A 15,183-nucleotide genomic window follows, 5' to 3' on the forward strand; every position below is an offset into this window, starting at 1 on the left:
TACACCGGACTGAACCTCTTCCCTCGTGACGGCCTTCCCCCTTGCAGTCAGTGTGGACAGCGTTATCTTTCACTATTTCTGGGGGGGGGATATCCATTCTTAACAACGTACAATAAAAGACAGGAACCAACTCATTCGGGGACTTACCAAATGCTGGTGCGCTAGAGATAGCAACGGGCTGCTGTTTCATGACGGGGGGAAGCGCGGAGGGGAGCTGGTACCCTTGTAGCTTCAGCTTGATGAGCTTCATGGCGATGGAGAACTCCACTTGATCCATCCTTCCGTCGTTATTCATGTCAGCCAGCGCCCTGCAAAGCAGCAGCACACACTCAGGACGACTGGGACGACAAAAGATGCTTTCTCCACGCCCCTTCCTCAGACACAGACAGAGTAAGGGGCTCCTGCACCCCAGCAGAGAGAGAACAGGAAAAAGTGAACCATCTTTACCAAGCCTCACGGGCTGGATAGAAAAGCCAGCGCACTTTACGGGGCTATATGGTATCTTGCACTGGTATTCTCTACCCACAGAGACACTGAGGAACTCTCAGTCTGAATTTGAAGACTTCTTACTTTTTAAGAGATTTCATTTAATTAAAAAAATGTTCTAAAATTAGATAGGGGTAGACACAATTCTATGACAATTCCACAAACTACCGAAGTGCGCAGTGTAATTTCAAAAGATACATTTGTTACATGATTGTGTTAAAATCAAAAGTTATTAAAGTGGGATGTGGGAATAGTGTTATTTCTAGCGATGCTAAGCTAAATTCCCCTTGGTCTGTGGTGCTCTACGTCCATGGGAGATGGCATGGCATGCTAGCTACTCTGGGACACTACTACCTGTGAAAGCGCTTCACCTGAGCTGACTTTAGAACCCTGCCCGCACACTAACTGGTGGAGCTGTGGTTTTACCACACACTAACTGGTGGAGCTGTGGTCAGGAGCGTGCTTGCTATTTCAAAAGGATCCTCAAGCATCCACGGCCCAAGTGTCATTTGTAACGAGTTTTCAAAGAGTTTTCTCTCATGGAAAAGGAAGCAAATGACTGTGCAAGGTTCAGATTTGCGACAGAAGTCACGGCGCCCCACCCAACGGTGCACCCTCGTGACAACACGGAAAGCCCCTCTTGGACTTCACTTCTTTTTCCCACAACAAAAAGCGTAGCCTGCAGTAAAAAGTAAAGCTCTCTGAAAACGATGCAGACTGCAGAGCTGGCAGCTGCTTTGGAAAATAAAGATCACCAGGCAGGGAGGAGCTCGATGGCAGTTGGGACAGCAGCTGGGGTCCTGCGGCCGCGACCCTCACAGACCGCAGGTCTCTCTGCTCCGCTTTCCTTAGCTTCCCGCTCGCTGGACTGAGTGCTCTGCAAACTGCTTGCTCTTGGGTTACACTTCTTGTCATTCTAGAAGCACGCACTACGTATAGCACAGTAACTATTAAACTGCAAATAGGTGAGTTCTAAATTTTTAGTCTACTGATTTTGTGTGGATCTTCATTGTGTAGATATTACACACAAGGTATTTATCAGCTTTTATGTTTTCAGTCTTTAATTTGTTTTGTTATATCTTAATCTTTAACCTAAATGTAATTCAGTGGGGTGAGACGGTGTTATTCCATGATCAAACCACATTTCTTTCAAGACACATACCGAACTTTCTATCAACACTGACAAACCCCCATTTGCTACTCATTGAACTAAAATACAGGCTGTTGTGCTCTTGTGGTTCTTATGACGTCAGTGTGGCTTGATCTGGTGTCAGGAGCTCAATGGCTCTATGGCATGCTCTGCCTTTCCTTTTTCAGGAAATTGTTTTCGGTACTGGGGAGGGCTAAGCTGACCAAGAGCTTGCGGTATAAGGACCCAGATGCCCAGCGTACGTAAAAGGTATGCGTGCTTGTAAATAGAAAAGGGATGGTGGTGCACACTTGTAATTCTCTTGCAGGGAAGTGGAGGCAGACAATTCTGAGGAACCTGATACCCTCTTCTGGACTCCAAGAGCATCCACACACACATATGGCCTATTCTCACACCAACATACACACACATACACATACATAAAATACCAAGAGGGACGCTTCGTAAGGAATAGCACGCAAAGTTTACCTCTGGCTTCCACCCAGACATATGCACCTCCCCACACACACATACATTTGTTTTCTCCCGTATTAGATATACACAGTAGTTTGCTCAGAAAGGAAAATAATACTCATGTCTTTGAATTTCTTCCATTTCCTTTAATAAGACAGTATTTTCTTCCTATACCACACTTTCTTCATGCAACTCATGAAATTCTATTGATATAGTCTATGAAATCTTATCATTTTTCCCAGACTTGTAAGTAGCATATTTCCCTAGATCTCTACTTTTTAGGTGCTTATTTTAAAGTCAGGTGTATTGCCACTGACCTGTAATCCCAGCACTCGGGAAACACGCAGGAGGATCAAGTGTGGTGATGTTTTGTTTATGACCTAACAAATAAAGCTTGCCTGAAGATCGGAGTGCAGAGCTAGCCACAGAGACCAGGCAGTGGAGGCACACACCTTTAATCCCAGCACTCTGGAGGCAGTGGCAGGTAGATCTCTGTGAGTTCAAGGACACCCTTGTCTACAGGACATTGATCCAGTATAAAAGAGAAACAGTCAAGTGGTGGTGGCTCACACCACTAATCTCAGTACTTGGAGTCACACACCTTTAATTCCAGCACTAGAGAGCACACAAGGGACTCGTGGGCGGAGATAGGAATATAAGGCAGGGCAGTCAGTCTGAGGACGCATTCAAAGGACAGGATCGCTCCTTTGGTCTGAGCACTGGTAGAGGTGAGACTGCCGCTCTGCTTCTCTGATCCTTCAGCCTTCACCCTGATAGCGGACTCGGAGTTTATTATTAAGACCAAAGAGAATTTGTGCTACAATCAAGAGATCCAGGTCATCTTTGCTACGTCAAAAATTCAAGACCAACCAAGGCTTTATTGACTCAAACACACAAATTCTTAATAGTCATCTATACTATATTTAATTACCTTATGTGACATATACCTAAATTTCTGAGTATAACACTAGTACCTACGTAGCAAAACAATTTCTACCAATCTCTAGCACAGGTCTTTTCATCTGTTAAGACACTACTGGATGCATTTGCATTTAGTTCTGAGTTTAGAGAAATGGATTTAGTACTTCACTGGTTAGGATTCCTAGCAGTGATTTTTGCTAAATAATTTACTTGCTTTGAAGAAAGGGCTGCAGATAGCTCAGGCTAGCCTGAAACTCACTACATAGAGAATGTTCATAAACTCCTGTTCCTTCAGTCCCAAGCGTGAGTATTACAGACTGGAAAGTGTCACATGGTGGGTTTTTAAATTCATTAACTAGTTATTGGTACTTTTATTGCCTTTATGCTGTACAAGAGCTCTGCTTCTGAGCTTTCGGCATAGTTACCAGATGAACAGGCTCTTGTGTTTTGTTTAGCTTTGTTTTTCAAGGCTTACTCCACATCTGCCCAGCTGATGATGAGCATCCTTCATCTGCTGATGCTGACAGAACTGAGGGATTCTCAGTGAATGCCGTGCCTCTGGGTTAAACTCGAGCAGGTCCAAGTGTTGTAAAAGTCACACACTGTGAATCAAAGTCTACTCGCTTGGGTTTGCATCTATATTCATGACAGGACGCGGAGGCGCTGTTTTTACTCTATTAAAGCTTTTGGGTTTAAAAGATACCAATAAGGTGACAATCTTTCCTTTCCCTGCAAAGTATTTTTTAGCATGCTCAGCTGTTATAAGTGTCTTACAGGGGAGAAAGGATCCACTCACAGCAATGTGCATACCTTATTTACGTTTAAATAAAGAACCAAGCAGACACCCACCCTACAGCACTCCTCCTGAAAAAACAAAGTTGGTGTAAACAAGAAAGATTCGATCTGAGATTCAGGGGTTAAGGGAGAGAAGGCTTTTAAATATGATTCTAATTAGAACTATTTATTGCTTCTAAGCCCCTTTCAGTGCACTTCCTTGGGCAAAGAGAAAGAAACCAGTAAGGCACTCAGCACAGTTCTAACATCTGGTTGAATGTCTGTCTAGTCTACAGTTCTCAAAAAGACCCTTTTCCTCAGTTAACAGAACTTGACTATTGAAACTCCCTAGTGAAGAGAACTCAAGGGACGTTCTGGAAATACAGCTATTCTGCAAAGCTCAGCCCTCTACCTTTTTCCTCCTGGCACCCAACACAACAGAATCCAGCTGCTTTCCTAGGACGGAGCTATCATTCCAGGGCACAAGGCGGCTGGCAGGAAGAACATGCATTGGCTCTCCTTTTCATACTCAACTGTAGTTGCTTCTCCAATGAACTTTGTACCGATTCCTCCCAAAGTAAGTCTGGACAATACTGACACCACATTGTAACACTTCAGAAGTAAAAGTGCATGCTAAACCCAGCAAGCAACTGCTGCACCCTGATTCCGGAAAGGGACTTGGAAGTCGGAGATTAGCCGTGTATCAGAGGTGGAGACAGGTTGAGGACAAAGCAGAGAGATGCTGGATACCCAGTGTGGTGATTGGGTGACAGCATGTCGCCCATGGTCTCTGGCATTTGAATGCTTGCTTCCAGATGGCAGCCTGGCTGAGGGAGTGTCACTGGGGGTGGGCTTTGAGGGTTCAAAGACTCCTCTCTGTGGTCTGTTTCCTGCTTATGCCTGGTGCTGGCTGTCAGACGTCCCCACTGTGACCGTGATGGGCTCTTGTGTGTATTGTCAGCATGAGACACACCCTTGCTTTGTAAGTTGCCTTGTCATGGTGTTTTTAGTTCTGTTATTACACCAAGAGTATACTTTCCTTATTTGATTTATACAAATAAAATGAATCATACACCTCTCTCACACACTGTTGGTGGGAATCATTTACTAGAACAAGCGACTGCGTGCTTAGGAGCTGGGTGGATCTTCAACAGCATAAAAGCCTGTGCTGAGAGTTGTTCATCACAGAAGTACGTTATCACTAATTACAACACACACACACACAGGAAGCAGCCTAAATATGGAAACACGGGACACTGGATAAAGAGAGGCACTACAGCAAGCCTGATACCATGAGCTGTGGAGATGAGAAGAAAATGAGTGGTAAGTAGTTTCCAGGATATATTAAGTGAGAAAAGCAAAAGATAAAAGTAGGGATGCCGGGCGTTGGTGGCGCACGCCTTTAATCCCAGCACTCGGCAGGCAGAGGCAGGTGGATCTCTGTGAGTTCGAGGCCAGCTTGGTCTACAGAGCGAGTTCCAGGACAGCCTCCAAAGCAATACAGAGAAACCCTGTCTTGAAAAACCAAAAAAAAAAAAAAAAAAAAAAAAAAGTGGGCTTATAGCCTACCCTTAATATAAGAGGAAATAAACTACATATAAACATAAAACATTCTGTGTTCTGTGCCTGCCTTTTAGCACAATAGTAAATAATGAAAATTAGTAACAAGAAATTGTAATGTAATTGGGAATGTGGAATGAAGAGCAGACTGGGAGAAGTTCCCAGTCTACCCTTGCATTCACTGTTAACGGAGCCGCGGAGTTCTTCAGGGGGTCACACACACACACACACACACACACACACGCACACTCACATACACACACACTCACACACACACCACACACACACTCACACCACACACACACACTCACATACACACACACCACTCATCACACACACTCACATACACACCACTCATCACTCACACACACACACACTCACACCACACACACACACTCACATACACACACACCACTCATCACACACACACACATACACACCACTCATCACTCACACACACACACACCACTCATCACACACACTCACATACACACCACTCATCACTCACACACACACACACTCACACCACACACACACACTCACATACACACACACCACTCATCACACACACTCACATACACACCACTCATCACTCACACACACACACACTCACACCACACACACACACTCACATACATACACACCACTCATCACACACACACACACACACGCCGCAGGCCATTCATCTGCCACCTGGTGCCCACTAAACTAAAAGTAAGGCCAAGCAATAACGGGAAGAAATTAAACCATTCTGGTCACTCATTCTTGAAAAAACAGAACAGCTATGGATGTGCCTGCTACCTGTAAGCAGTAGGGAAAAGACAGGCAAGGTCTCTCTCTTCTTGTTGAGAGCACGTCAGACAAGACTAAGGGAAGGGCAAAGCCCTCTGTCCAGCATGCTCAAGGCCCTGGGATGGAGACACACAGTGACAAGTGAGGAGGGAAACACATTCAAAGTGCACCTCTTTGCAGGACGACTAGACAGTAAGCGGCTCTGCGGGCTCCACGCCTGCAGAAAGGAGAAGCACTAACACAGTGGTCCTGCGGCAGCTGAGGAACACAGGGTCGGCTTGGGGAACAGACAGTGCGGAAGAGCGAGCAGAGACAAGCGCTGACAGGAGGAGAAACAGCAAAAGCAAAAGCAGGAGTACGCTGGACGTGGACAGTCAGTGATGGCTTTGGGCTTTAGTCTCAATGGAGAGTTTTAGTAACTGCATGACTATCTGCGCGCGCGCGCGTGTGTGTGTGTGTGTGTGTGTGTGTCATGTGCACGCCTGCTGCTCTGTCTCAGAGGTCAGAGGATCTGGAGTTACAGTCACGAACCACCACGCGGGTTCTCTGGAAGAGCGGCAAGTGCTCTTAACCACTGAGCCTTCCTCTAGCCCCTTAATGGAGAATTTTAAATGTCTGTTTCCAGAGGGGCAGGGGTTCATTTAGCCCAGGCTAGCTTTGAATACAAGCATGCGCCATCACGTCCAGTGTGATTTACTTTCTAAAGACAGATGTGCTTTATTTTTAACTGTGTGTGCACAAGCACCAGCATCCTTGGAGGCCAGAGGTGTCAGATTCCTAGAGTTACAGGCACTTGTGAACAGCCCAATGTGGGGGCTAACCCTGAACCTCAGGCCCTCTGCAGCCTCTCTAACCCTGCTAAGATGATGGGCTGAGAGGAGCAAGCTGCCTTTGAGTCCTGGTTCCAACACCCATTTACTTGGTAGCTCACAGTGGTACTCAAGCTCTTCAGCCCTCAGTTTTAAAACCTGTCACGAAGGACAGCTTTTCCAATTTCACATGCTTGCGTTTCCCATGGGCGATCCCTGTGGCGCGATCTGAGGAAGTAGAGAGTTCTGTACCGGTAGCGGCTCACTGTCCTGTCTCCCATCTCTCAGATGTTCTTGGTTGGGAAGAGAGTTCTGCATCCCTACTGGCTCGCTGGCCTATCTTCTGTCTCCCTGAGGTTCTTGGTTGCAGAGCTAAGGAGCAGACTATCTCAGAAGCCGTTGTGGTGGTCTGTGGAAACTGTATTCTAGTTAACTAGTTCCTGGACTCTTGAACTATAACCTGTTCAGACTTGGGGACTGCTTTCCTCCCCAGCAGGGCTTCCAGTGAAGACTATGAATGGGGAAAGCTGAATTCTCTGAAGGAGTTAGATTACAACAATGGCTGAGGATGACACAGCTTCCTAGAAACTGTCCTCCCAGGAAGGAGGGGGAGGAAACTGGCAGATACTACTTTGGAAACTAGAATGTTTAGAATTATTTCCACCTGGCCTTGGTGTTAGGCAGAAGAGGACAGACAGAGCCTTGTAGTCTCTGCTTCTTAGGAGGCCGAGAACGGGAGGCTAAAGTTCAGAGCTACTGTGGGCAACTTAAGCAAGACTACATCAAAATAAAAGACATTTTTTCTTTTTAGTTTTTCAAGACAGTGTTTTTCTGTGTAGTCCTGTTTGTCCTGAAACTCACTCTGCAGACCAGGCAGGCCTTGAACTCAGAGATCCCCCTGCCTCTGCCTCCGTGGTGCTAGGATTAAAGGCGTGTGCCACCACGGTGGGGATGGGTACAAAGGGATACAATTCAACATGAGTACTTGGGCAGCATGCCTCCAAGGTGCTTGGTTCAGTCCCCAGTAACGAAGGTTTTGCTATTTTGTGTGCTCTCATCCCTGACTGGGGGCTCCACACTGTAGCTCACACTGGCCATGATCCCCAGGTCTTCCCTCAGTGTCAGGGCTACAGCCCTGTGCTAGCGTGCCTGGTGGAAAGATGCCTCATGGACGAAACGTCACAAGTTGGCTGTATCATCAGGTACACAAGTTAGGAAGGAGCCCTGGGAAGCAGGTTCTAGAGACAACCAGAAAGGAGCCTGTAACAATCCACACAGCTGCCACACATGTGCATACCAATTCTGACGCACAGCTGAGTGGACACAGCTCCTGTGCCTGCATGCCAGGACTTCTGCACACATGCTCTCCCCCGCCCCACCCCCCAGCCTTTTGCTAAGCAGCACTTGCACCGTGGAAGCAAGCTCACCATGGAAAGAAGGGACAGACTGGCTGCCAAAATGCTGACAACCAGGAAAAAGGATGGCAGACAACCAAATACAGCACGGGACTCTGGCATTACTGCTTTTCAATCTAAATACATCTGATACAACTGTGTGTGTGTGTGTGTGTGTGTGTGTGTGTGTGTGTGTGTGTGTGAGTGAGTGTGTGAGTGAGTGTGTGAGTGTGTGTGTGTGAGTGTGTGTGTGTGTGTGTGTGTGTGTGTGTGTGTGTGTGTGTGTTCCAGTAATTAGCTGGAAAGCAGAGCTGTGTGGAATATACAGTCTCTGACACTAAGACTACCTACCTTTCTGGGTTCTGTTCTGATGGCCTACGATATACCATATACACACATTAAATCCTTCATGTATAGTTTTTCTGCTAATCCACTCAACATTAATAAAAGAAAATACAAACCTGTCAATTACCTAGATTACAAACAGATTAAAAAAAAAAAAAGGCAAATATATGTTCCCAATAGCAGAGACAGAAAGTGCTACATCTGGGGCTACGGAAGTCCGTGTCTTTATTTATGCCAAGTGTTCTCCATACAACAACAGACTCTGAGTTACAGTCCTGGTAAACAGAGCCAGAGGCTTTCTTACAGATCAGCAGAATTCAGCATTGTTCCCCAGAGTTGGGAGCCTGGAACCCAACTCTATCCGACAGCCTGTTTCACTCCTGCTCTTGCGCAAACTCCGGTCTGTGACAGAGTCAGTGCTTACTTTGCGCTGGCTACTCATCGCCCTGTATGAAGCACCAGTTATTTCTAACTGCTGATTCTCAGGGAGTGAAAGACAAGGAGTGATCCATTAGAAAGGGAGCATTCGAATAAATGTGAGCAATATGCACGAAGCCAGAGCAACCAGTGGGAAACTACCCAAATCCAGACGTTTCAGTTGCAACTGAATCTTTGTGCACAGCACTACGATTCAGATGGTGGCCCTTTGCAAAAGTAGTCTCTGGTAGGAAGTGACAGGGTGCTCCAGGCTAGACCCTGCATGCTCCTTCTATATAAGAAACCGTGGTTCCAAATAAATAGAGCATGACAGAGTTTTGTTTTACATTATGCTTGCACAAGATTCCAACTTACCATATTTGTGCTAATACAGGCTGAGGTAACCCAGATTGAAAAAAGAAGTTCCTTGCTTGATCACCTGTAAAGTAAGTGGGAAAAGTTTCAGGAAAAACAGCAGCAGCAGCTGACGGAAATCCTCTTACAGTAACACCACAAGATTATTTAGCAGGTGGTTACCCTCTGAAACCAATGTCCCCAGGGGAAGGCCTGAGGTCTGTAAAAATTAATCTATAGCAAACACCTGACTCAACACTTGACAAGACCTGAGCCTTTGCTGGGATAGATAGATCATTCACCTGAGGCTGTGGCTAAACCAATGAGCTACCCAAAACCGCCCCCAGCATGATGCAACTGAGAGGCGCTGGAGATGTCAGGAGGCGGGCCAGTGAAAAGTCTTAGGTCAGAGCCAATCAGTCCTGAGCTGAAGCAGTGAGCCACTAGAACCTGTCTGTTTTCAGCCCTGATTTACAGGACATTTTGTTACAATCAGGGAGTGGCACATGCTAAGCACACACAGAGGACTCCTTGGTCAACAACTCTATAGAAAGCTTCTCCCCTGAACGCTGGAACTCTTGGTACTAACACAGAACAGGCAACAGTAAAAAAAAGTCCTGTCAGTCAACTGGAGATGGATCATAAAACAAATATAAAAACACCTCCCAGCAAACCCAGGTTCCCACTTCCTGCAGTGAACTCCTGAATGGTGACCAAATAGATGAGGTCACAGAAAGGGAGGGAAAGGACTTTAAAAGACAGCAATAAGATCCTTAGAATGTGTTTTGATGTCTGCAGTTTGAAGTCAGGATCAGAACTTAAGGTTCAGGGCACACAACTGACCCTATTAAAGAATGCAGTCCTCTGCCTATAGCCAAATCCCATCAGAAAGACATTCCAGCAGGCGGCCTGACTCTCATGAAGGGCTGTAAAAGGTGTGCAGGTGTTACAAGAGAAGCAACTTAACAATACAGGCTGGGGGCTTGGGAGTGCTCTGGTCAGAGTTCATGCCTGAGACTGGGCTCCCGAGCTGGACTGCTGAAAGTCATGGGAGACGGAAGGAGAAAACTGACTCCATAAATCCATCTTCTGAGCCCTTCCACTCTAACACACAAGGTGATGTTAAGCAAAACCTTAGAAATAAACAAGTAACCACAAAAATACAGCTTCAAGATGAGGGCAAAATGGATCAAATGCCCTACGGGGCATAGGTGCCCGCTTCCAGTCTGCTCACAGATCTCCTGCTACTCAGTAAGAACGCACAGGCGCTGACTACACACCAGTGATAAATCCGGATGTCGGCTTCAGACTATGGAACTGTTGGTCATGCTTTGCTCTTTCCTCCACAGTTATGGCCCAGATGTCCAGGCTACCTGCAGGGCAAAGACAAGACAGACAAATATTCAACAAGAAAAATAAGACACTTAAAGCACCATGTTCTGCTATAATGGCGTGATCAACCACTGTCCTTAGGAGATATGTATTTATAAAGTCTCAAAGTGAAGAACAGAGCGCCGGGTGGTGGTGGCACACGCCTTTAATCCCAGCACTTGGGAGGCAGAGGCACGTGTATCTGTGTGAGTTCAAGACCAGCCTGGTCTATAAGAGTTCCTTCAAGTACAGCCAGGGAGAGAAACCCTGGGGGGGGGGTATATTGGGGTTTTGCCTGCATGAGGATGCTAGAGCCCTGGAACTGGAGTTCCAGACAGCTGTGAGGGCCATGTGGGTGCTGGGAAGTGAACTCGGGTCCTTTGGAAGAGCAGCCAGCGTCCTCAACAGCTGAGCCATCACTCCAGCCCCCCTTTCTAAAGATTTACTTATTTATGTATGCACTGTTGTGCCAGCACACCAGAAGAGGGAACCAGACCTCATTATGGATGGTTGTGAGGCACCATGCAGTTGCTAGGAATTGAACTCAGGACTGATGGGAGAGCAGCCTTAACCTTGAGTCACCTCTCAGCCTGTAGACCATTCATTTTTAGAAGTAACTTTAGTGAGGCACAATTCAAACAAATATGTATCTTTAGTCCGTAGTCTTCTTTTAAAAGCCACACTAAATTAATTCTAGATGATGGACAAAAAACTTTATGAAAGCCAACCTCTGTCCCAACTCTGAGAACATACGATGCCCATGTTTCACACAACATGATTGTTCCTGCAACATGCTAACTAACCCCTCCTTTCTTCAGGGCAGGGTGGGACAGTGACAGGCAGGCTCCGGACACAGACTAGCAGTCCTACAAAGGAAAAGGGACCTTACTCTCCTGTTGAGTTTCAAACAAAAGCCAAAAACACACAAGGAAAATTATACACTTAATTAAGAAGAAAAACCAAAAGACAAAAATTCCATGTAACAAAAGAATTTCTGAAGATCTGGAAAAGTCTGCACGTGTCTGTCTGGAATCCCAGAGACCCTCCCAGGTGTTCACAGGGTGGCACATGGTCCTTCTCATTCTCTTTACAGCTGACACGAGAAATCTGCTTTTTACATTTCATTTTGGTTTTGGCAATACTGGGGATTGAAAGTGGGGCCTAACCAGGGCAGTCAGGCACTCAAACCTTGTGCTCTCTGTCCACAGGCCTGCCAAGACCACCTGTTAGCACGGCATACTTAGTTTAGCTAATAGATTCCAGGCTGAGGGTGCAACTATGTGACAGAGTGCTTGCCTAGCATACATTTGGCCTGGCTCAATCTCCAACAGTGACAAAGAAAACAACAAGGCATGCATGAGTAACATGCCAGAAAAACACTTTACGCAGACTGATGAGTTTCAAACAGATAAAGTCACGCCAAAATGTCACGCTTCAAATCCAGGCCTTGAAAGAGTATAATGTGGTCATTCGGTTCAACAAATAACTGCAAGCAAGACGATGAGGCAGACAGAGTCTGAGGGTGAGGGCGGAGGCATCTACTACCCACGTGCCTAATTTGGACAAAAATAATGAAAAACTGCCTAAAGCCTGAAGCAGATATAATGTAAATTTTATAGGTAACATACGTGCATGAATTTCAGAAGTTTGGCAATGGTATTATAGTTAAGCTTTTATCATTTAGTAAATAAACAAACTGAAATCTCCAGGGATAAGAAGTTAGGATGCTACTTCAAAGCAAACCAATGGAGTCCCTCGTCACTGGAGCATCTCAAGGCGTCCTATGAGGGCCGGCTGAGTGATTTTCTCTATGTTGGTATGTTTTTTGTGAAGACTAAACACAGGACTTCATGCATGCTAGGCAAGAACTCTACCCCTAAGTTACATCCCAGCCCAAGTCAACTCTGTTAATTTATCTGAAATATCCCATCATTGTAAAGCCTTAACTTACCCCAACTTACACTAAGAAATAAAATTTCAAAACTTACCACCAAAAGTTGTCGGAAACTGAGCCATGGTTCTGTTCCGTTTACCTTGCTAATCGACGCCTGTAATTAAAATGCAAACGCAAGTTTAGGAGAGCCCCAGGTCTGTGTATAAGCACACTAACGTGGTTGTCAGACGTTAGCACCAGAGCTAGAGTGCAGTCCTACAAGTGAAAGGTGCAATGGAGGGTTCATGCACCCCTGGGGAGATTCTCACTGCTGGAAAGAGGGGCGGAAGCCGGGGGACTAGCAACAAGGAGTGTTGGTATGGCTAGGACAGCCTCCTGAGCCACCAGCGCCGCAGCTGACACTTCTGAACACTTCTTAGCCATCTACATGCCCACTTGAGGGTTTTATAGTTACTTTTCATTAAGCACTTAACATAAGGTGTCCCCTACGCAACAGGCACTATGAATTCAACCCCGAGCTGCAGATAAAGGAAAAAGAACGAGGGGGAGGGGTTTGAGCACAGCAAATACCATAGCCTGTGTGTCACCAAGGACGACACTGAGTCGTTCCATATGGTTTCTGAGAAACGGGCAGTCAAGGTGGCTCGGTGGATAGCGCACTTGCCCCCCAACAACACAAGCCTGACAACCTGAGTGGGATCCGTGTAACCTACACACAGGTGGAGAGAACCAGCTTCATCAGGTTCCGCTAGCTCACACCGTGCCACGAGCACGTGCGTGGCGTGTGCGTGGCATGTGCGTGCACACTCGACGATAAAAACTGCATGATCAGAGAAAAGCTGGGGTGAGCCTTCCATCTCAGCACTGGGAGGTGAGGGCAGGAGTTCAAGGTCATCCCCAGGGACACAGAGAGTTCAAAGCCAGGCTGAGCTCCTCTCAAAGCAAAACCGTAAGAAACGTATAGACAGTGCACACTTAGTAATGTCTGCCCAGAATACCAAATTAATGTCCCCAAAATTTCCCATGAGGCATTCCTGCTCATGAGCAGCCAACAAGAAACAAAATCCTCTTCCGCAAATAAAAACTTCAGATTTAGAGACAATTTTTCTGGCTTGTGGTGGGTTTGTCGTGGCCTTAGTCTCCAGTACTGTTGGGGAGTCAGGAGGTGTGGCCTTGCTGGGGGAACGTATGTAATTGGAAGCAGGATTTGAGAGTGTAAAGATTCTCACCATTCCCAGTTTGCTCCCTAGGCTTAGTTGGCCAATGTGTAAACTCTTATTTTCCTGTTCCAGCCTTGCCTGCACTCTGCCCACTTCCTGTTCCAGACACCACGACTCTTCGACTTCAGGAACCTTAAGCCTAAATAAACTCTTCCTTTCTATAAGTTGCCTTGGTCATGCATGATGTTTTATCAGAACAATAGAAAGTAGCTAATACAGTATGTAAGTTAATTTTATTACAGCAAATTTCCACAGTCAAAAAGAATACAAGGCATTCATTACAATTTTTAGATAAATCTTGTCAGATGTGGTAGTGTATGCTTATAAATCCAGCACTCAGGAGGAGGAAGCTGGAGGACCTGAGTTCGATGCCAGCTAGAGTTGTCAGTGCTGCACTGCCAAGACAACATCTCAACAGCTTAACAACAAAGTTCACAGAGATCTGGGCTTTAAAATATGCCTCTTGCCTCCATGCACCTCCAACTCAGTGTTTGTGGAGTGGTTCCAAGTATGTCTTTAAGCCTCCCGAAGTCTTTTCTCCACCCCACCTGTTCTTCATACCCTGGCATTTACAGTGTTTACACACTGGACTTCTCAGATCTGCGTTTTAGTTTTCTTCTTTCTTCAACTATGTGGTCCTTCTGGTCCCTCTGTGTCACAGCGGCCTGGCTGTGCTGAGTGTGTCCCTGGTGACCCTGTATGCTCCTTTCCAGTGAGCACTAAGCTGGTGGGAGATGTGTGTGTTGGGAGTCAATCAAGAAGGCTGAATTGCCTTTCCTGGGGGAGACTTCCCAGCATCCTCAAACCTGCTCCCTCCCACCCGAGAAAGCTGGGTATGGCGAGAACGGTGTGATGCCACCATCACAGGCTGGCTTGGATGACGGTAAGGGTCCTCCACAGAGCATGAAGTCAGATCCTGCTTCATCCCTCTACCCATGGAGTTTCTCCCAGAGGAGAAACCAAAGTGGTCACCTATCTGCAAGGACTTCAGGACAGACACCTGGACTGGACAGTGAAAGAATTTCCATTTTGAACTGCGGCCTGTGGGGACACCTGCAGTCCCCAAGCCCGTACAGCAAGACGGCTGCAGTCCCTCTGCGCTGTGGATCTTCCCCGCACACTCAGGGACTGTGCTCCATGCCCCGGGTGCTGGTTTCTGTTGTTACAGTCTTCTATCTGAGTGACTCTTTGCTTCTGATCATGACAGGAAGACAGAACACACCTGTGGCCGAGTGACCAAACT

General features: G+C 46.4%; 1 protein-coding gene and 1 long non-coding RNA gene across 7 annotated transcripts in view; one reads left to right on the plus strand and one right to left on the minus strand.

Moving 5' to 3' along the window:
- Itsn1 (intersectin 1) overlaps window positions 1–15,183 on the minus strand; it is a 174,814-nt gene that overhangs the window by 108,111 nt on the left and 51,520 nt on the right. For all 6 annotated transcript variants that reach the window (XR_005878825.1, XM_040750476.1, XM_040750475.1 and 3 more), the window contains exons 2-5: window positions 12,815–12,874; window positions 10,736–10,828; window positions 9,477–9,540; window positions 148–308 (exon numbers count right to left, since the gene is read on the minus strand). Coding sequence is in view for 5 of the 6 variants with exons in the window: in XM_040750476.1 (XP_040606410.1) it covers window positions 148–308; window positions 9,477–9,540; window positions 10,736–10,828; window positions 12,815–12,842 (346 nt within the window). In the remaining variant the exon portion in view is untranslated. The remainder of the gene's footprint in view (window positions 1–147; window positions 309–9,476; window positions 9,541–10,735; window positions 10,829–12,814; window positions 12,875–15,183) is intronic.
- On the plus strand, window positions 1,253–4,851 carry LOC110341602. The gene is made up of 3 exons (XR_002383570.2): window positions 1,253–1,451; window positions 1,804–1,885; window positions 4,106–4,851. It is a non-coding gene; the product is annotated as an uncharacterized LOC110341602 (long non-coding RNA).

The sequence above is a fragment of the Mesocricetus auratus genome, unplaced genomic scaffold, assembly GCF_017639785.1.
Source record: "Mesocricetus auratus isolate SY011 unplaced genomic scaffold, BCM_Maur_2.0 Super-Scaffold_100008, whole genome shotgun sequence".
Classification (NCBI taxonomy): Eukaryota; Metazoa; Chordata; class Mammalia; order Rodentia; family Cricetidae; genus Mesocricetus; species Mesocricetus auratus.